This window comes from Chenopodium quinoa, unplaced genomic scaffold (genome assembly GCF_001683475.1).
Source record: "Chenopodium quinoa cultivar QQ74 unplaced genomic scaffold, ASM168347v1, whole genome shotgun sequence".
NCBI lineage: Eukaryota > Viridiplantae > Streptophyta > Magnoliopsida > Caryophyllales > Amaranthaceae > Chenopodium > Chenopodium quinoa.
Genome location: NW_018743850.1, coordinates 4,362,910 through 4,385,482, shown reverse-complemented (window position 1 = coordinate 4,385,482; position 22,573 = coordinate 4,362,910). Strand labels below are relative to the sequence as shown.

General features: G+C 37.4%; 3 protein-coding genes and 1 long non-coding RNA gene across 5 annotated transcripts; 1 reads left to right on the top strand and 3 right to left on the bottom strand.

Moving 5' to 3' along the window:
- Positions 1 to 1,546: 1,546 nt before the first annotated feature.
- Positions 1,547 to 4,753, bottom strand: LOC110685685. The gene is made up of 5 exons (XM_021862212.1): positions 4,395 to 4,753; positions 3,352 to 3,587; positions 3,079 to 3,234; positions 1,964 to 2,555; positions 1,547 to 1,856 (listed from the first exon to the last, which is right to left on the bottom strand). The coding sequence occupies exons 1-5, from the start codon at positions 4,751 to 4,753 to the stop codon at positions 1,547 to 1,549; spliced, it is 1,653 nt and encodes a 550-aa protein (XP_021717904.1).
- A 2,369-nt stretch (positions 4,754 to 7,122) lies between these two features.
- LOC110686017 lies at positions 7,123 to 11,224 on the bottom strand. 2 transcript variants are annotated; one of them, XR_002504136.1, is made up of 5 exons: positions 10,839 to 11,224; positions 10,630 to 10,740; positions 9,830 to 9,965; positions 8,152 to 8,853; positions 7,123 to 7,664 (listed from the first exon to the last, which is right to left on the bottom strand). It is a non-coding gene; the product is annotated as an uncharacterized LOC110686017 (long non-coding RNA). The 2 variants fall into 2 exon arrangements; XR_002504135.1 differs by having other exon boundaries at positions 9,830 to 9,975; positions 10,839 to 11,223.
- A 2,815-nt stretch (positions 11,225 to 14,039) lies between these two features.
- On the top strand, positions 14,040 to 15,198 carry LOC110686016. The gene is made up of 2 exons (XM_021862589.1): positions 14,040 to 14,380; positions 14,645 to 15,198. Exon 2 carries the CDS (start codon positions 14,648 to 14,650, stop codon positions 15,125 to 15,127), a length of 480 nt encoding a protein of 159 aa, XP_021718281.1. The 5' UTR covers positions 14,040 to 14,380; positions 14,645 to 14,647; the 3' UTR covers positions 15,128 to 15,198.
- A 132-nt stretch (positions 15,199 to 15,330) lies between these two features.
- LOC110686015 lies at positions 15,331 to 17,963 on the bottom strand. The gene is made up of 4 exons (XM_021862587.1): positions 17,125 to 17,963; positions 16,878 to 17,021; positions 15,887 to 16,762; positions 15,331 to 15,797 (listed from the first exon to the last, which is right to left on the bottom strand). The coding sequence occupies exons 1-4, from the start codon at positions 17,821 to 17,823 to the stop codon at positions 15,513 to 15,515; spliced, it is 2,004 nt and encodes a 667-aa protein (XP_021718279.1). The 5' UTR covers positions 17,824 to 17,963; the 3' UTR covers positions 15,331 to 15,512.
- Positions 17,964 to 22,573: the final 4,610 nt, after the last annotated feature.

The window sequence follows — 22,573 nt, the reverse complement described above, 5'->3', positions numbered from 1 at the left end:
TCTCCTGCATTACCCATCACAATTTTCTTCAATTTATGCCTTTGTTTCTTATGGATCCATCTTGTTCTCAACGAACTTTTTGAAGTTTTTGAATCTCTCTTGTACAAAACTTTCAAACGATTATCTCTTGTTTGGCTCATCAGGAATACTAAACACACTCTGTAAGAATGGCAAACGTCCATGTTAGTCAAGGGTATAAAAAGAACGAAAAAAAACATGCCCGGTACCTGCACAACAGCCCAGGCACCTGCACAACCATCCTAGGCAGCTGCACAGGCAGCCCAGGCAGGCTGCACGGCCAGGCCAGCCACCTGCACAGCAGCCCAGGCAGGCTGCACGGCCAGGCCAGCCACCTGCACAGCAGCCCAGGCAGCTGCACAGCAAGCCCAGGCAGCTGCCCAGGCAGCCCAGGCAGGCTGCCCAGCAAGCCCAGGAAGCCAAGGCAGGCTGCACAGCCAGGCCAGCCACCTGCACAGCAGCCCAGGCAAGTTGCACAGCAAGCCCAGGCAGCTGCACAGCAGGCCAGCCACCTGCACAGGCAGCCCAGGAAGGCTGCACAGCTAGGCCAGCCACCTGCACAGTAGCCCAGGCAGCTACACAGGTAGCCCAGTCAGCCTGCACAGCCAGCCTTTGGTCAATTTTGTTGACTTTGGTGAATTTTGGTGAATACGCATTGATATTTGGTACAAAGTTTTTGGACATAAACTCAAATAAAAAACACTTACCATCGTATCATCCTAAAACATTTGAAGCAACCCTTCAGGTATCTCGGGCCAGTCAAGTGTAATAGGTATTTTACGTGTCAGTATGCCAATGTGAGTGGAATATTTGCTGCGCCATTTCCCAGTAGGTTGACCCGACTCGTCAAACTCAAGAACCATGGCTTCCCCGGGTTTCTTAAAAGCTTTTGTTGCACCCCTAACCTTTCTCTTCACCGGTGCCTTTCACCCTTCTCTACCACCGGTGGTTTTCACTTGACGTTGCGTGTGCATCTGCCCTTGTGAATCTCGTACAAACTCAGAAACAACATTATCCGTAATAGGGGGGCATATTTAGCTGCTATCGCATAATCGTCAAGCCTACGCTGAAACTCATCATGAGCTTGGTCTTCTGGTTCACCCAAATCTGGCTCGTCATCAGATTGAGAACTACCACGGTCTTCATCATCCATATCGTCTTCGTGGTGAAGGTACTCAGCACCACCCATTTTATGTACACACCTACCACCATAAGCAACGCAAATAATTAGTCATCAGTAAATAAAAGAATATGCTTATAAGTCATTGATTTCATGCTAATACAAGGTTATAGGAGCGAATGAAGTTCAAAATGGCATAAATGAAGTCCTAACTTTCTCAACTTCTGTATTTTCATTACTAGTTCACATCTAATCCTTCTAACAGCTGATATTTGGTATACAAAACATGTTTACAAGTTAAAAATGCTTAAAAGTCATTGATTTCATGCTAATACAAGGTTATAGGAGCGAACGAAGTTCAAAATGGCGTAAATGAGGATTGTTATACGATGCATAAAAAAAAGTACCTCATTCGAGTATTCCCTCATTGTGGTCTGATCGAACATAATTTGCATCCTTGTCTACATCATTTGCTACATCAAGTCTAGGGGCAGTGAAAGGGGGCGAATCATCAAACGCATCATATTCTTCCTCGTCTTCAACATCTCCAACCCCTAAAATTCTTCTTTTGCTAGCAAGGACAATGGACCATTTTGGATCGGCTAGGTCGGTTACATAGAACACTTGCTTAGCTTGAGATGCAAGGATGAATAATTCCAAACTATCCCGCAAGTGGCCAAGGTCTACAAGAGTGAAGTCATCATGTCTGACGTTGCACCTATTATTATCAACCCATTTACACTTAAATAGACCTACCTTGAATTCACGGTAATCTAATTCCCATATTTCCTGAATTCGTCCGTAGTAGGATAATTGTGCGTCAACCGGTGTTGTATCCTTTGCACTTGCAAACTCTCTTGATGAAGCCACAAGAGTGACACCACTATTTTGAGTCGATGAGGACTTCTGATCACGATGCTCAGTCCAGAATGTATACCCATTATGTCATATCCCTCAAAAGAATAAACATCTTCCTTTGGACCATAAGCTAGCCATTTGATAGTATCAGAGACACTCTTATCCAATTGACGCATAACTCGATCATGGAACCACGTCACAAACATCTTATTATGCAACTGCATTAGTACCCTTTCCCTTTTTGATGGAAATTCGGCACGCAAACTATCCATGTGCTCATCTAAATATGGGTGAACCTCCGCAACATGATGAAGCACAAATAGGTGAGCTTGCAAGAACCGTTTCGACCCGAGTGTGTCATGACCATCAAGTCTCCCTTCATGCCGGGAAGTGGGAAGCCCAATTGGTTCGGCAACGGCAACATACTCTGCCACGAAATTACCAATCTCCTCCGCCACAATCCCTTGAATCATACTACCTTCTGGATGGGCTGGATTCCTGACTTTGTGTTGCAATGTGCCCATGTGTCTTTCAAAAGGATAGCACCACCTCATAAAGACTGGACCTCACATCTTAATCTCATGAACCAAATGAAGAATCAAATGCACCATTATGTCAAAAAATGACGGTGGAAAATACATCTCAAATTTGCACAAAGTTACAACTACATTCGCTTGGAGAGCATCAAGTGTAAAAGGATCAAACACTTTGCTGCATATGGTATTGAAAAACGAACAAAGGCTTGTAATAGCTTCTCTCACGTGCTTCGGTAGAATACCACGAATTGCAATTGGTAGGAATACTTGCATCATCATGTGACAATCATGGGATTTCATACTTGTCAACTTCAATTCCCCACTTAAGGAAACGAATCTTTTCATGTTTGACGAGAAACCAGATGGAACCTTAATGTCGTACAAACAAGCACAAAACTTTCGTTTTTCTTCCTTTGACAATGTGTAGCAAGCTGGAGGTAAATAAACCTTTTCATTCTTTCCTTTTCCGTCATCTTTCTTCTTTGATACACCGGTGCCCTTTCCTTTGCACTCCCCCTTACGGTTTTTGCCACCATCTTCGCTTACCTTTTCCATTACCTTTGCCTTCCCTACCTTTGACTGGACCCACAATTCCGGACGAACCCCCCCACGCTTCCAAATCTAATCGTGCGCTCTTTCCATCCATTGTTTTTCCATGAATACCCATAATTGTCCCAACAACTGCATCACAAACATTCTTCTCTATATGCATCACATCGAGACAATGTCTAACATCATGTTCTTTCCAGTACTCAACCTTCCAAAAGATCGATTCCTTTTTAAAGAGAGCATGTGGGTCTAAAGGTTTCGATGTTTTACCAAAAACAGTTGGTATACCCTTCACTCGACCATACACCTCCTGTCCACTCAATGGCCTAGGCGCAGCCCCCTCTTCCACTTTCCCATTGAAGGCCTTTTTCTGCCTACGATATGGGTGATCGCGCCTAAGCAATCTTCGGGTCCTCACGTACACATCTTTGCCGTAGTGTTCAAGGTACACGTTTGGTGTGTCATCGATACAAATAGGATATGCTTTATGCCCTTTATTCTTGTACCTGGACAAGTTGCCATATGCGGGAAAATCATTAATGGTCCACATAAGGGCTGCACGCAATAGGAACATCTCGTTCTTATGGGCATCAAAAACAGAAACTCCTTCGTCCCACATCTTTCTCAAATCATCAACAAGGGGCTCAAGGTAAACATCTATGTCGTTTTCAGGTTGCCTTGGACCCGTTATCAAAAGTGATAGCATTACGTATTTCCGTTTCATACACAACCACAGAGGCAAGTTGTAGATCACTAAAAATACTAGTCATGTGCTATGTTGGGTACTAAGAGTGCCAAATGGATTCATACCGTCGGTGCACAACCCAAGCCTTAAATTTCTGACTTCTTCACCAAATGCCCTGAACTTCATATCGATGTTCTTCCAATTTGAGAGTCAGCCGGATGCTTCAGCAAACTGTTTTTCTTTCTTCCCTCTGCATGCCATCTCAAGTTCTTACCATCATTTGGTATTGAAAATAGACGCCTGAACCTTGGAATGATGGGAATATACCATAACACCTTGGCAGGAGGTCCCTTCATACCAGCATTGCAGCTCTTTTGCTTGTAACGCGACTTACCACAACGTGGACACTCCTCCAACTCTTTATATTCATTTCGATAAAGAACACAATCATTAGACTGCATGTATCTTCTTATACTCCAAACCAAATGGACACATGACTTTCTTTGCATAATAGTAGGACTTAGGAAGTTCATTCCCATCAGGCAACATGTCACATAACACAGTCAACAAAGAGGTAAAACTAGTGTCGCTCCAGTTATGCTTTGACTTAATGTTAAAAAGTGCTAACACAGCGGAGAGTTTGGTGTATTTTTTGGACCCAGGATACAAAGGATTTTTGGCAGCCTCTGATAATGACTCAAATACATCACATCGGTCACCAAATTCACCTTCAACATTATGCATCATCTCATCTAAGTGATCACCACCACCATCCTCGATCTCATCCCTATCCTCATCCCCATCTCCACCATCATCAGTCCCATATTCATCTTCCGCACGAATCTCGACACTTTTATCGTGCGTATCATTCCCAACAACATTCTCCCTATACGATCCCTTTTCACCGTGCCAAACCCACACATGATATTGAGGCCTAAACCCATGACAAACCACATGATCCCTTGTTGTATCAACATTGTCGACCATTGTGACATTGTTACAATTGACACAAGGACAATAAAGGTCATTCACACCCGTTTTGATCTGATATTGTGAAGCACTCTCGCAAAACTCTTGGACCCCATTAAAGAATTACAACGTATCACGTCTACCATACATCCAACCGCGATCCATCGACGTTTTAAATTTCCTTTACACATACCAACACGTTACAAATAATGTATAAATGCAACATATATTATGTCAATCAAAGTACATAGTATGCATTTATATCGTTCATACATATAGTGTAAAAATGAATGCTCCCAAAAGGTCTCCAACTAGTGAATGTATGTCAACTTTCCAATTTTAAGGAAAATCCGGTAGCATTTCCCCCCAGTTCTCCAAGTACACAACGTAGGTAATTACTTACCTACATATGCACCCAGAGAACATGGTGAGAAAAAGCTAAGCCGAGATATTCCTTAAAATCGAAAAAGAGACATACATTCACTACCTAAGTGAGATTAAACGTCCAAGAGCAGTCCCAACCGGGGACTATTCAAGACTTCCTCCTAATGAGAAAGACTCGAACGGGTATCTAGGCAAATGACGATGCAAGCATTCAATAATTTGCATTTGTTTGACATTTAACAAAACACAATTAACTTCATTCATTCATATAATGCTAATTGGACTACCTATAAGCAACCTAAGCTTACTTACAATCCATTCATTAATTCATCACTATCTAGCTACTCAAATTCAAACAACATATAACATTATACAATTGAGGTAACAATTACATTATGTATACAAATAATTTATAACATAATTAACATATAATATGATTAACTAAAATTGAAACCCTAAAATTTGAGAAATTGTTGACAAAAAAAAGATAAGGTAGTAAGATTAAGCATGAACTCACCCTAAAAGAAGGAATGCGGGGTGAAAGGGAGAGGTGTGGTGGTGGTGCCCTGTGAAGGTGAGAGGGGCAGCAGAGGGTCGCAACAATGGAGTGAGTGAGTGCAAGAGCTCGGGGCAGCAAGGGCAATGTCGCAGCAGCAGGAGGGTCGACGGAGGCCGACTGTGGTGGAGGCAGCGACGATGCTGCGGCAGCAACTAATCCCTATAGCAGTGGTAGGAGCAGGAGCAGCAACTAATCCCTAACAACACAAAACCGTGAAACAAATGGTGCGGCGGCTCTATGCCTAGGTGTTGGTGGTTGTTGTGGTGGGTTTAAGCAGCACGACAATTGTGGTTGTGTTGGAGTGACGGTGTGTGAAAGTGAAAGAGGAAGCGAAGGAGGTGGGAGCGAATTGAAGAAGGAAGCAAAGGAGGGAAATGACGAGGGAAGGAGGGAGTTTTTAAATGCCGGTTTTTTTTTTTTTTTGAAAGGGAAGCGGTTCAACCTAAACCACTTCTAATTCTATTCTTTTTTTTTGTTTTTTTTGCCGGGTTTTTGTAGGGAATTGGAAGTGGATTTCAATAACCGCTTCCAATTTGTGGCTTCCCATTACCTTTTTTCTTCTAGTGTTAACTGCATCATCAAACGTTGGAAATAATGTGCCTGTGACAAAATCCACACCACCACCGCCGTCTTCAGACTCCAAATCTTATAAAAATAAAAGAAACCACACAAAATTCTCCAATAATTTTTTTAATTATAATATTAATAATAATATTTGTAAAACAATAATAATACTATAATATCACTAATCACAAGTTAAATAATAAGATTGATCACAATAATATATTAAAAACACTAATAATAAGCAAATAATAAATAAACCAACATTAACTAATATTAACTAATAAATTATCACAAAAATAATAATAATCACAATAAAAATTATAATAATAATACAAATTTTACATTAATAAATTTGATTAATTGGTTTAAAAAAAATTGATTAATTAATCAAAAAAAAAAGAAAAAAAAGAGAAAGGACATCCGCCTAGAATTTCCGGATCTACCTAGGTCGACGCTTAAAATTTCCGGATCCACCTAGGAAGATCCGGAAATTCTGGGAGGATGTGTACATCTGCCTTAAATTTTCAGATTTACCTTGGTGGATCCGGAAATTTTAAGCGGATCCACCAAGGTGGCACTAGGCGAAAAATGGTAATTAGCACCGGTTCAAAACCCCCATTTCGCATCGGTTTTGAACCGATGTAGATTTGAGGGATGCTAAAAAGAAAAGCTTTAGCACCGGTTCAAAACCGGTGCTAAAAACAAACAGTTCGCACCGGTTCTTGCTGTGAACTGGTGCGAATAATGGCCCAAAAAAATAAAATAAAAAACTTTTTGCACCGGTTCGGTTTCAAAGCGTGCCAAAAATGTCCCAAAAAAATAAAAAAAAATTGCATTTTTTTCACTTAAAAGTTATGTAGAAACACTAACATATATATAAAGTTACATTTTTTCATTAAAAAAGGCTGTAATATTACAATTTTCGTTCAAAAAAATAAAATAAAATAAAATAACATCATGATTTTGTTAGGCTGTAATAAAATCATACATAGGAGTATCACTTAGGCTTCAAACTGGACATTTTCTAATCCTACCATTTTACAAATTATACCTGTTGATTAATGATGATCTAAACATCGAAGTTAAGAGTAGGAAGAAGCAATAACTTGGAAGGGAAGGGAATGAAAGGCTAAGTGGCTAACCATCGTCAAACGATGAGAAATCAGGTTCAGTTGGCTTCTGCAAGATGAGGAGGGGTGACCTTGGTGGAATTTTGTTATTTCGGGAAGTATTATGTCGCAAGTTACGAAGTGCATTGGCAGCAAACCTTGATGCATAAACTGTGGCACCAGAGCTTGGTGAGCTTCCAACCCCCTTGCAAGAGCGTCTCGTAATGATTTCCCATGCTTCTTTCTGTTGTATCGCCGCCATGCTGCTTGTATGAAACAGGCTGTCCATGTCCTCCACTGTTGTGAATAGAACCTGAATGCATCACAATAGACATATAAGTTCTGGCACAAACATTAAAAGTGACAGTCATCTCAGAAGTTATGAATATATTTAGACTGAACTTCAAAAATTTGTTGTAAATTCACCAATTTTTATTTTATTCTGGTCATGCATTATATTTTATTTTATAACATCATGCATTCATTCTAACCAAATCATGCACTCATTCCTAACCAAATCATGCACTCACAGACATTAGTCATAACATTAAACTTCCACCACAAACAAAGTAACGTATCAATCATAGTCAATGCTTTCAATCACATTATAGAAATCAAAGTTCAACGACAACATAATCACAATTCACAGTAATCAACATGAAATTAAGCAACGAAGTAAGCAGCAATTCAATCGATAAATAAAATACAAGGTCACACACAAATAAAATAAAATTGAAAAAAAAAAACAAATTTATAGAGCATAGTTTATTTTATTCAAATAAAATTGAATGTAAAGATACCTATATAGTAGTTGTACAAGATATAAATTGTTCCGGGGTTTTCTGTGTCCCTTGGGAGAGTTACAACTTCGAGGCTGGAACCACGCGCCTGTACCTGCAAGATAACAGAGACTCCTTGGGTAGGGAGCTCCGCCTCCAATGATCAAGTTAGTAGATGAAGGAGTTGTAAAGCAGAATGTAAATAGGTGCCGGATGCTAGGACGGGTCTAGCATGCGGTACCGAGTGATGTATGATTGTCTTGGGATTTGTGTAAATCCGAGTGTTTCTTGTGAACAGTCTCTTGTCATAAATGAGCATTTATGACCGTATTTATAGCCTTGGGAAGCGTGCCAGGTTCTAGGGTTTTTGGCCAACCCTAGGAATGACTGGGCTTTCCTGGGAATTGGGCCCAATCTATTACCTGTTTAGGCAAGGCTGAGAGGGCTACATGGCGCAGCATGGGAGGTCCATGGTGGACCAATGGAAGCACGCCACGTGGCAGGTCCTGATAAGTCCAACTAGGTGACACTTGTCAGGCCCTGATTGGTCCACATGGCGAGAGGTGGATTGAGGGAAAATCTCCCTAATCATAAATGACTGATTATTTCAGCTTACCCGTCTCATTGTTTGGATTAACTTCCACCCCTCAGCTCTTTAATCTGTAAGATTATTGTCAGCCTGCCCATCTCATTGATGCTACCCTCAGTCCCTAAGTTTAGCAGCTGAAATTTTAGGCAACTGATTAGAACAAGAACAAGCCAAATTTTTACTTCCAATAGAAGTACCAATAATCAGCAGTTGAAAACAATATCAAGCATGCTAAGCCACTAAAAGGTCTGAAAGATGTGTGTCAGTGCATGAGTGTGTGAGAGGAGCAAATGTCTAATTCAACTCAGGCATTCCTTTTCCAAAACTCCATCAAAAAAGCTTACATGTCAAGTATACATGATGTACAAGTACATCAGCTTCCATTCTCAACAAATTATAACACATATATCACTTAAGTTCACATAACATTAACATTAGCATCATCCACACAGAATGAATGAAATGAATATAGTTACCTCCAATTCAAGGGAGAACCCTTCAATGTCCGATAATGGCATATATAATTATCAGGTAAATCATGCTCACATTATTAGCAAAACTACTAATAGAAATCAAGCATGTCACCTAAAAAACTTCCAACCTCTTAATCTCAAAATCAATAACTTATATTGCATTGGCGGTATCTACTATCCAGCCCTTTTAAATATATAGACTACAACTCTTCTTACTAAATTTTAGCACAATAATGCACAATTACAACATAAATAAAACATACTCTAACACTATTTCCCATGATATGTTGGTGCTACATATTACAAAAATCCCTAAACCATGCAAGTTGAAGTTTACAGAACCAAGCTCAAAATAATTCAGCAAAATATCTTATCAAACATAAAACTGCTCACCAAATTCATGAATGCAGAAAGATGGCAAGGAAATCAATCAGTAGCACAAAAATCACTTGATAAATTTGAGCTCAGAAAATACTTTGTACAGTATATATAATTGGGGTCAAATTATCATGAAAATGCAGAAAAAAAAAACATAAGACCTGATAATAAATAACACCCAATAGATTACAAGTATCCAAACACAACAAAAATGCCAAGCAAAATGAATCATATTCCACCAAAAAAATCAACATAAGACCTGATAATATATAGCACCCAATAGCAAAATATTATCTGTACGGCGAGGGTTTCTCTCGAACAAATTATTGCTGAAGTCAAGTGCTTGCTTGTAGTTCCCAGATTTGTACTTTTAATGGGCAAGAGTAAGCAACAGACTGTCATCAACTACAAAAATGAGAGATAAACATCATTTTACAACTTCTATCATACTACTTGTATATTGCAATCAAGCAATAAGATGTACATTAGCTGAACAAAAAAAAAAAAAAAAACTCCAAAAGTCCAAATTAACACACAAATACAAATATACCCCAAAAGTACAACAATTAAGACAGAAAAGAACATGATAATACCAAAGATAAGTTCTTGGAAATTTAACAAGCAATTTCTACTATCTCCTCTTTTCAAATTAATGTTAATAAGTGATATAGTGAAAACTGAATACATAATGTACAAAAATTTTATATAATCTAGAAGATTATAATCTTACTCGTCACAGTAACATATTCACCAACAGTAACATAGCATCAATAAACCATCAAAAATCCCAATTCACCCAAATCAACCGAAAAAATGCCCAATTTCCACAATATGAACACTCTTTTTAAATATGCATGCATTGTCATAAAATGATTCAAAAACATCAAAATCGCATAATTAATTTCATCAGATCATCCGAACCAGCAACAATTTCATAGAAAATTAACACAAAAATCCTTTAACCTAAGAAAATAAAAATTAACACAAAAATCCTAAAAAAGCAAAATAAAATTCACAGAAAAATCAAAAGAATCACCAAAAAAAATTAAAAATAATTACCTGACCTATAACCTTGAGATTGATATGAGTAAATTGATCAGGAGCAGGCTTCTTATCTTCATTAAAAGCGTTGTTACCTCCATTGTTATTGGTATCAGTTTCTCCAGCCATCTTCAACAAATTTCGAACAATGTTACATCAATTAAACCCAAAATTTCAAAGCATTTACCAAAATATAACGCAAAGCTAAATAACCCAGAAACCCTAACCTCGAATTTCTGATTTTTGTTCAAAATTGATTCGAATATGTTGTTGTTGAAGACGCACGCACATCGAATTGATTCAAAATAGACGCACCCAGAAACCCTAACCTCCAATATTGTAGATTCAAGAAATATACGGTGGAGGCGATGATGGTTGTCCTTGGTTCGAATTGACGCCAGTTTTCGAAGGAGGGCAGCAGGTCGTTTGAGGCTGATTTCTTCAGTAGATTAGGGTTTGTTTGAGGAGAGAGGAGAGAGAAAAGAGAGATAAGAACGAAGAGGGGAAACAAAAAGAACGAAGAGGGAAATAGAAAGAAGAAAAAGGGGCGGGTTTTTATTTTTATTACAAATTGGCACAGGTTTGAACCGACGCCATTTCAAGAAATTCGCACTGGTTTGGTTTGAACCGGTGCCATTGCTCTTACACTAAATCCCGCCTTGTTTTTTTTCCACTGGCTTTCAAGAATCGGTGCTAATTTGTCGGTGCTAATTTGTGTTTTTCTACTAGTGTGGTTCTGGATATTTTGGGCGGATGTTTTCATTTCAAAAAATACAAAAAAAGTACGAGGGCTTACAGAATCCTCCGACGATGCCTCTGGTGTACGATCGTTGTCGTCGTCCATCGCCTTAAACCCTTCACTAAAACTTAATAAAAAATTTTTAAAAAAAAATCGGATTTTTGGTGGTGGATCGAATGTCGTGGGGTTGGATGTCGTGGGGTAGAATGTGGTGGGCTCGGGAATTTTTTTAACCATGTGTACTAAGTGGAGGGGTTGGAATAATATTAACATGCCCATATGTCTCAAAATGACCATTATATAGTCCAACTTACACAAAGGGCAATATCGTCCTTCCATGTCAAAATGGGAGCGATGCCTGGTAAAATGGGAGCGTTGTTTAGCAGTTCACAATTTTTTTAGCGTGCTTGAATGGGAGTAATTCTTCTTTTAGGGAGCTCATATGCTAAGATACTTCTCGGTTTAGCGTGCTTGAGTGGGAGTAATTCTGGAATGGGTGACCACCTGAGAAGTTTTCTAGTGTGCGCATGAGTGATATTTAGGCTGTAAATATATTTAGAAATACTAAAGTTAGATATTCCTATTATCTAGGAAAAATACAATAAAAAAATATAGAGAAATATTTTCCCCAAAATTTAACATTTCAATTTTTTCATTGTGCTGCACCGGTAGCACTGAGCACATGTACTTCAAAAAAGAAATCCGCTTGACGCGGGGCTTTAAGAAAGATCTCAGCAAGCTCCAATGCAATATCGATGTAATGTACTTCAAAGCAACGTTGCATTACCCTAATTACAAGTAGAGCTACATACAAATTAACAACCGAGTATAACTTCATTGGAGTGTTGAAAAGACTACAAATTAAACTATGAAAATAATGTCTTGAGGTAAGTAAGAAACATCCCACTTGAAAAATGTCGTTTGTGAACCTTTTTTTGGACTAGGTACTTAATTAGCATCACATAAATTGTGTTTGCCTCGCTCTAAAGGTACCTTTTTAACATCAACATAGGTTATGGTTGTCTCCAAAGCTATTTTTCACCATCACACTATTCATGGTTGCCTCTAAAAAAATACCATTTTAGCATCACATGGATTATGGTTGCCTCTAATTAAAATTTTAGCATCACATAATTTATTTATTTTTGAAACAAATCAATTCATTACTCAAAAGCCATCCGGCATCTACAAATGAAATCTAAATCAACAAATACATAAAATTGAACCAAATAAGGGTTTCCTTCATCAAAGTTACGATCGTTGAATAGATCGATCTTGCACTGTAGTACATCTCTCCCACACATCGCTGGAATATAAATCCTTTTCGGAGAGACGGTCTAATGATTTGTTTTAGCTGTAAGGATGATTTTCATCTAATTCACTTGAACGCCTTTATGGATTTGACAACCGTTGCAATCCTGGACAACTCTTTACCAACGAACTGATAATAGGGCAAAAGATGATTGCCTTTTTAATAAACCCTAACTAAGACACACACGCACGCACAAAAAAAAAAAAAAAAAAAAAAAAAAAAAAAAATTACCAACTCCACCATAGGGAGACAGACGAACATTTACACTACTCGTGTAGATTTATTGAAATCTAAATAGCAAAACCAAAGAAAAATAAGGGAAAAGGGTCGGAAATAGTCTAATTTTCGAAGAAATTAGACTATTTTCGGCCTAAACAGCCAAAAAATTTAGAAAACCCAAGAAGAGAGGAGGAGAGAGGAGGAGCATTAGGTTTTGTTTTTACACAATTTGTTTAATATATATAGCATCACATAGTTTATGTTTGCCTCTAAAATTACACTTATTTATTATTTATTTATTTTTTTATATTATTTTTTTTTGAGGAAATGCTTTCACTAGATATTAGCTTATTGCCTCTAAAAATGATTTTCAGTAACACATAAATTAGGGTTGCATCTAAAGATTGTTAGTTTCTACATTAAGTCGACTATGATTGTATCTTAATGTATCTTTTAGAGTTTTAGCATCACACAAATTCAGATTACCTCTTGAGACTTTTTAATTTTAACATAACACAGATTATGGTTATGGTTATATCAAAAAATACTTTTGAGCAACATCAATCAATGAATGACTTAAAAAGTAATCTTACACATTGGGAGTCTTTAATTTGAGTAGCTTTTTTAGAAGTATCTATGATTATACTCTTTTTTTTTTTTTGTTTTTTTTTTTTTTTTTTTAATCTATGATTATACTTAAACACACCAACTCGCTCTAAAAATGGACATGTGTGGCACTAAGTTAAACCATTCTCCCTTCCCACTTTTCACGAAAGTAGAAAAGATTGCAGTCATATAACATCCTACTTATCTTCTTGCCAAAATGGCATATGTTGAATATTTTGGGAGTACAAATGTATAATTTCTCCTTGGTAATATATCATGTTTGAAAAATTGATCGTTGAATATATGTTAAATATAACTTTGCCTTGTGATACCTAGGCTTTGTTCTTTTTGAACTCAACTTTTTTTTTTTATAACTTCACTTCAGTTTCAATTCAGTTCAATCCTAATAAATCCATTTCAGTTCAATTCAATCCTATTTAAATATAATTTTAACTTAAATTTAGTTAAGCTCAATTCAACTTAAAAAAGAACAGAACTTTATAATCTATAAAAGGATATTTTGGATTTTAACACCTTACAAAAGGCTGAAAATGTTTTTTAACACCCCCCAAAAAAAAACTTTTATTTTAACACCTCCCAAAAATATAAAAGTTGGAAGTTAACACCAAAATCCATCTTCCGTTAACAGAACTGTTAGTGGGGCCCACCCCAACGGATATATTTTTAAAAGATCTGTATATAAGAACCATTCTTCCACGATTCTTGCACGATATATAAGAACCATTCTTGCACGATTCTCCCCCAATGAACGAAATTGTTGTTCTTATTGAATAGCAGCAGCGCATTGCATTGTTGCACGATACTTGAAACAATTCTTTCACGATTCTTCCACGATTTTTGAGAAGAGGAACAGATTGAAGCTGCTGAAACAGGTGAGTGCGGTCAATTGTTCGGTTGTTTGGTAATTATGGTTTAAATTCTCTTCAATTATTATTTGCAATTGTTTCGTACTCAGATTAATGGTTGGATTATGTTATGTACGCATCTAAATGCCCAATTGCGAAATTAGGGTTCGTCAGAAATTGAATTTGGGGCTTTTCGTATTATGAAATTAAAAATGAATTTTGTTGCTGTCAATGTTAATTCGTCAGTGTACAAATCTGACGAATGTGACTGTCGATCTAAAATTGATGCAGATTATGTCGTTTGTTAGCTCTTCCCCTCCTGAGGCCAGAAAATGTAAGTGTGGTGTGCCAATGGCCAAGCTCACTAGCTGGACAAGGGAGAATCCAGGCAGGAAGTTCATATCATGTAAGTTTTATGACCCAATAACAGAAACAAGGGGTTGCAAAGCTTTCGAATGGGTTGATCAACCTGATGGAACAGATTGGCAAACAGGGGTTATCAACAACCTGTTGTTGGATAAGAAGCTGCTAAAGGGTGAAGTTAATGAATTGAAAAGGGAAGTTGATGAAATCAGTGGCCAAAGGAGGTGCCTACTTAATGAAGTTGATAATTTGAAGATGAGATGCAAGGCCTTGAACGCTGACAGGAAGAGAATGAACAGGGAGTGCAATGAAGGGAAGGTGTCTTCAATCAGCTGTTTTGGTTGGGTGGGCATGGCCATTTGTATAGGTTTGTCAATGGGTGTAATTTTCCTAATGGCTAGGGGTGTGTAATAGTAAGCTGTATTAAGTAGTTATAATTTCTTGTAATGACTTGAAGTGTTATAAATATGTCTTTTAATCAACCTATTTATGCCTTGTCTAAGTTCCTATTTATGCCTTGTCTTTTAATCAACCTATTTAAACATGTGAAACATTAAAACATGGGAAATATGTGAAACACTAAGATAGTTCAAGTACAGGTTGACAAAAGAACCTTACTTCAACATGTTTCAATGGCAATCAAAGCCATGCAACCATTACAATTCAATATCTAATTGTTCAAATTTGTTAAGGGAAGCCACTAAAAAACTAGCAAGTTACATAACCAGTCATGAGTACATAATAAAAGTTTGAAATTGTTCAACAGACATAATGTTTGATATCCAGCATGAGTACATCACTGAGTAAGGTTGTTGAGGGATTGCAGCCTGGCCCTTGTTACAACACCTGTGGCTGTTGTAGGCTGACTTGAGGAAGACCTTGTCTTTCTTTTTGGTTGGCTTGAGGCAGGCTGACTTGAGGAAGGCTGAGCTGAGGATGGCTGACTAGAGGATGGCTGAGCTGAGGAATGCTTAGCTGAGGAAGACTGTGGCTGTGGGCGCTTGCTGAATGGCAGACAACCTTCTTGCTCTTGAGGAAACTTTTTGTTTCCTATGCTGTTTGGTCCAGCCCCAATTGCACTCTATGACATGCATATAAAAATAAAAAGTCAATGGAAAAGACACATACATATATAAAACAAAGGGGGAGTTGGTGTAATGCTTGTGTTACCTTTTTAGCAGCCCTAATCTCTTTCTTCTTCCTCTCCTCCACCATCCAAGGAGTGTTCAGTGGGGGTCTGCCTGCTGACTTTATCAGCTCTGTAGCTGGTGCAGCAGGTACTTTGCAAGTCTTGGCATAATGCCTATATCCCCCACAGTTGCTGCATTGCTTCTTCCTCTTGGTACTTGCCTGACCACCTGAAGAAGAACATTCTCCTGGCTCAAGCTTCCTTTTTTTGCTCTTTGGTCTCCCAGGTTGCACCTTAACAGAAGGGGGTAGTGGTTCCCTCATTCTGACTGTCTCCCAGTGCTTTGGGCCAGGCATTGGTTGGACAGCTGGTTCATAAGCAGACCTGTATGTGTCCATGGTATAGTATGGGTCAACAACAGCCTCTATGTCACCCCTCATATCCAATATGCAGGCATAAGCATGAACACATGGAATGCCAGTGAGTTCCCAATGGTAACATGTGCAGGTCTCCTTGTCCAAATCAACCAACACCTGGTCATCCTTCAGCTGCACCTCAAATGTATTCCCTCTGGATGGCTGCACCACACAGGACCTAGCCACAAAGTCTATCCTCCCCAGAACATGCCTCACATATGGCACTAAGTTGTGTGTAATTGTTTTTGAATCCTCCCACTTTTCATTATTCCTGTTCATAATATACCTCCTCATCCATTCCATTTGGGTGAGGATAGGTTTATCTCTGGCAGGCCTAATGACTGCATTGAAAGTCTCACACATGTTGTTCAACAACATGTTGGACTTGCAGTTTGGTGTGAATGCATGTCTAGACCAATGGTGGGGAGGAATGTTGATTAAATACTCATATGCCTCTTCATCGAGGAATTTGATAGACTCCATGGCAATTTCATGCTCAAACTGACATATAAAAGCATACCAGAAATCACACCAAGCATATACAAGCTAACCAATATAAAAACACACCAACAGTCATATAAAAGCATAGGCTAGCTTCAACAATCAATAAACTTACAATGGTGGTGGCCCTAGCTGCTCTCCAAAACAGCTCCTTAAAGGTTGATCCAGTGAAGTTGAGCTTGAAGTTAGCCCAAATATGCCTCACACAAAACCTTTGCTCAGCTTTGGGAATAACATCAGCCATTGCTTTAATCAAACCCTACCAAATGCAGACAAAAGTATAATCATCAGTCAATCACATACATACACATGAAAACTTAGAAATTGAACCTAAATAGTTAAGAGGGAAACAGAAGCATTACCTTTTGCCTGTCAGACATGATGGTCAGCCCAGCTCCTTGATCATGTGTGAACATTGACATAAGGGATTCCAAGAACCAACCCCAAGTTTCCTGGTTTTCAATCTCCACTGTGGCCCAAGCTAGAGGAAACAAGTTGTTATTCCCATCCTTAGCAACTGCCACCAGAATTTGCCCAGGAAAGGCACCCTTGAGGTGACAACCATCCAACCCTATTAAAGGCCTACAACCCTTTGCAAATCCATCTCTCAATGGCCTTAAACAGATGAACATCCTCATGAACAATGGTGGCTCTGGCCTGTCAATACCATCAACAACAACATTGCACCCTGAACCAGGGTTGTACTTCATCACAGCTTTCCCATAATCCCACACCCTAGCATACTGCTCCCTAGCTGAACCAAATATCAGTAGTTTTGCCCTACACCTAGCTAGCCATGCCTTATAGTAACTCACATCAACTCCTAAATCATTCAAAATCCTAGCCCTAATCTCCTTAATTCTCCAACCAGGGTTACTCCTAAACTCTTCTAAATACCTCTCTGCTATGTATTCAGCAGTAAGCATCTTGTTCTTCTTTACTCTGAAGCAGGAATGGTCTAAATTCAAGGTTTTGATTTGCCAAGTTTGCTGCTTAACAAGTTTTGATGCAAACACCTTGAACTGACACTTTACCCCCCCCACACATGTACAAGCAGGCATTCTACAAGTGTAGCTATTGAACTCACAGCCACATCTATATCTACACTGAACTGTAATCCTTTTACTGTCATTATGCAAGTAGTAGAACTCATACCTGTTTTGAATGGCATGAAGTCTTAAGGCCCTCCTCAAGACTGAAGCATTACTCAATTTCTGATTTAACTTCAACTTGATTGGGTTGTCAAAGTCCACATCAGCATTAAACCAAGGAGCATAGTCCTGTTCCTCATCAGATCCACACAAACTCCTTGAATCATCTGAATCAGCATCACTTTCTGGATTCACCTTCGGTTTTCCAACATCCAAATCATTTCTCAACTCTACTCTCTTATCTTTGCCAACCCTGTCATCTACTGCACTCTCCAAACCTTTCCTAAGGCTCTTGTTCACTTTGGCCAAGATCTCCTTTGACCCTTCAATATACCATTCCTCATCCCCTTCATCAAATTCTTCTTCACCAGGTTCCCAATCTTGTCCCTCATCACTCAAATCTGAACTTGAATAACCAGATCCTTCACATCCATCATCCTTTTCTTCATCAAACCTCAACACTTTAGCATTAGCTGAGGCTTTCCTAGGTGGACTCTCCTCCCTTTGTTCAGTTTCTGTCTTCTTAAACCTAGGGCTCCTCCTAATAGTCGATGTATTTGAACTTTCTACCTTCTTATCCTTTTTTTTTGTCTTTGCAGGATTGGGTTGGGCCTCTTGTATGGGCTGACTAGGAGCTTCTGTTGTTACAAAAACCTCAACATACCCCTCTTCATTTACTGTCTCCAAAAGGCCCTTAACCTCTTCACTGTTAACTAGTTCCCTTTTCCCAGTGTTAAAGGTTTTCCCCTTCTGCCTATACCAACAGCTGTAATGCATAGGCACATCCATATCACCATTAACAAAACCATGAATTGCAGCTGTTCTAATCAAATGCACATCCAACTTAGATACTTGAACCTTCCTCTTCCAGTAACACCAACCACCACACCAACACAGCAGCTGCCTGTTTTTGGTTACTCTTTTAGGGACAAAAGCACCTCCCACTCTAAGGCAGATGTCAACCAAACTATCCTTGTCACCCATTATCTACCCACCAGTGAAAAACATATAAAACATATTAAAAGCCATGTAACTATACATGCACAATACGAATAAACAAATCCATCACAGCCACACAAACAAACACATAAAAAAATTGAAAATAAACATATACAAGCCAATGTAGGTGCTCAGTAACATAAATTAATCAACAAACCACACTTGCTAGTTTAATTAACAATAAACCACCTTAATTAATCTCTACTTTCAATTACGAAATCCAATTAACCTAAGTCGCATAGTCAGTTACAGAAATTGATTTATCAAGGCTTTCCTACTGTGGTCCCAAAATTTACCCTAATTACCCAATTATTGCAAGGTTTACAGCAATGAAGCACCAGTAATTGACGAAATTGCTATCAAAGGAGAGCAATTTTACCTTATTTTCTGTGAATTTCAAGCGGCTTTCGCACTTTTGTAGTTGAAGAAGATGATGAAGAAACCCTCCTGAGCTTATCTTCTCCAACGTTGACACCACCCTACACTCCACTTCTCAGCCAAGATCTCCTTTGGTTCAAAAGCGAAATCAATGAAGGTTCAGAAAGAATTCAATGCAGAAGGTTGCTGCGAATTCAATGAAGAAAGAAGTTTCGTGTTTTGCTGGGTGAAAATTGAAGTTCAAGCCAATTTGTGGGACCCACGTTAAATTTCCGTGACGGAAATCGTTAACTGGTGTTAACTTCCAACTTTTATATTTTTGGGAGGTGTTAAAATAAAAGTTTTTTTTTGAGGGGTGTTAAAAAACATTTTCAGCCTTTTGTAAGGTGTTAAAATCCAAAATATCCTCTATAAAATGAAGTAGAACCTGTGAACTTCTTATTAGTATACTCCGTCTCATTTAAAGCATTATGTATTCAGAATTTATATTACCAAAATGGTGAGTTACAATACAGTGATAATAACAACCAACGTAAGTACAAAAGAGTAGTGCACATGTACAAGATCAAGGAATAAAAGATTTGGATTACTTTATGGGACGGATGGATAAATCATGATTAAATGAGTTATACGGGTAATTTGTATTTTTTTTCTCTTGTAGGTAACTCGTCTTTATAATATAAGCCAAGGCTCAAGGAGGCTGTTATGTACACCCGGGGTTTATTTGCTCATTAATTTCTGCTCATTTAATAAATGAGCAAGTACTTTTGCTCATTTATTAAATAAGCAAAAATTAATTAGCAAATAATTTCGGGTGTACGGTACACCTGGGTGTATATAAAAAATTCTACAAGGGTAAAGTAATAGTATCCCGGCCCCTTGTAATTAGACTTATCTACCCCTAATTTGATTTTGAAAAATATATGTTTTGATTTTTCTAAATTCCTTCTTGATTTACATAAAACTAACATAAAATTATGCATCAAAAAAAATATTAATGATTGAAAAATAAACTAACCGACATAATGCAATTTTTCGACAATTACAAAGAAAAAACGTAGGCCCCATTTACTTCACCTTATTTTTGCTGAACTGAAATTATTTTTAATGAACTGAAATTATTTTTGTTGAACTTAAATTATTTTTACTGAACTGAAATTAATTTTACTAAATTGAAATTATTTTTGCTGAACTGCAATTATTTTTACTGAATTTCTATTATATTCCTTCTTTAAAGTTACTGATTTTTACTAAACTGAAATTATTTTTACTGAACTTAAATTAATTTTACTGAACTGAAATTATTTTTACTAAACTGAACTTATTTTTACTAAATTGAAATTATTTTTACTGAATATTATTTTTGTAAGGTAAAGTGAACAGGACCTTACATGATTTCTTTTTACCGAAATTTTCAATTGCAATAAATAACAATTTCAAATAACTCACACTAAATAACAATTTAGAAATATACTGAAAATTCTAAGAGGATAATCTAATCTTATTGTTTAGTTTTCTGGCCTCTTAATTGTTATTTGAGTCATTTAACAAAGTTAGGATTATTAAAATCAATTTTTTCATTAGAATAATCTAATGTATAATTCGGATATGCCAAAATTAAAAGAGTTTATGGAGCGCGAGATGTGCTCCATCTAATGAAGGTTGGTGGTAATATGCATCAACAAAATTATGTAGGTGGTGAGATGTAGTCACAAATTGAAACGTCTGGCAAGATGATGTGAAATTCGAATAGGAAGATAACAAGCAAGCTCTTCTAAAGTCAAGTGTGTGGTTACATGGTTGTGTTGATTGAGATTAAAAAAGTGTATCGAGTTCAAGTCGAAGTCTATCACAATATGGGTCATTGAAGACAATAGCAAGTTTTAGCAATTGTGATGTGTGAGTTTGAATTATGGGGGTGTGTTAGTTAATTGATTCAAACTAAGTTGGAATAATTTTGAGAATATTGGTTTTTAGTCTTTCCGTTAAAGACTTAATGGTCATAGGATATCAAGTTGAGTTGTTAGTGGGCTAGTTAGTGGCTAATTGTGTTATTAGTGATTTCCCTTTTTTTTTTTCTTTTTTTCTATTTTTTTTTTTTTGATATTTATATCATTAATTAGCTTTCTTAAAGGAATGAATGTATTTCATTTTATATAGCAAATGATATATTTAAGCAATCAGTTAAGTGTTTTATGCTTTCTATTCCATCTCTTTCGTTTCTCTTTTAATTTCAACTAGAACATTACCTGAGGTACAAGTTATATATGTTGATCCTAAATCATAAGATCTTCAGTTTTACTTGTTGCTGTGTATTAATTGAATGTGTGCCTGTGTGATGTTTTGATTCTAGAGATCAGCTGAAAAGCTGAGGCTTCATGCACTCATCCTATTTACTCCCAATGTTCATAATTAACTATTTATCAAGTCAATAAAAATTTGGATTAATAAAAAATAACCGAAAGTCGAAATTATTTAAAACTAATCGGTCAAAGTTAGAATTATATTTTCCAATTTTTTCTAATTTCAATACTTCATATGTTCTAGTTGTTTCTACTATGTCCTCTGTTTGTTTATGTTCTACTGATCAATTATTTTAAATACACAATTTATAAATCTGTTGAATAATGTGAGTAGTTATAAAATAAAGTATAATAATGTTAGAGAGAAAGCTAATGTAAAAGGATGAATGTAAGAAAAAAGTGGATAAAACATTGAGAGAGAGTGAAAAAGTAAAACTATTGTGGAGTTGACACGTAACAGTAAAATTGGGAGTTAAGTATAATATAAGGACCTCACTTTTACAATTTTTCACCTTTGATGACCTCTCACTTTTTTTTCAGCTTTAAGTGTTGGTAAAATACCTGTCGATTCCAATAATAAAACAAAGAAGATGAACGGAAAATTACTTGATTGATGATCTCAATTATACAGTTGTGCCACAAGACATAATCTACTGCATTAAAAGCGAAATACGCCACCACCGGTATAGGTTTTCTGATGACACGCGCCCCCCAATGTTAACACAACTCTCCTCGTAATTCGTATACCCAAACCCGAAAAGTGGAATTGCTCAAGAATTGTTCGGATCTCAAAGGGTAGGCTTGTGTTTAGGGTTTCCAAGATATAAAAAATTGTATATCTCAATTTGGGGCTAAGGATTATATATATGTGTAGAAAGAAAGGAAATAAATGAAGCAATAAAGGCCTCCAATTCCAAGCAAGCCCATGGATTGCCGCAAGCAACATAGGGCCTCCCTCACCCTTCCGCAAGCAACATAGG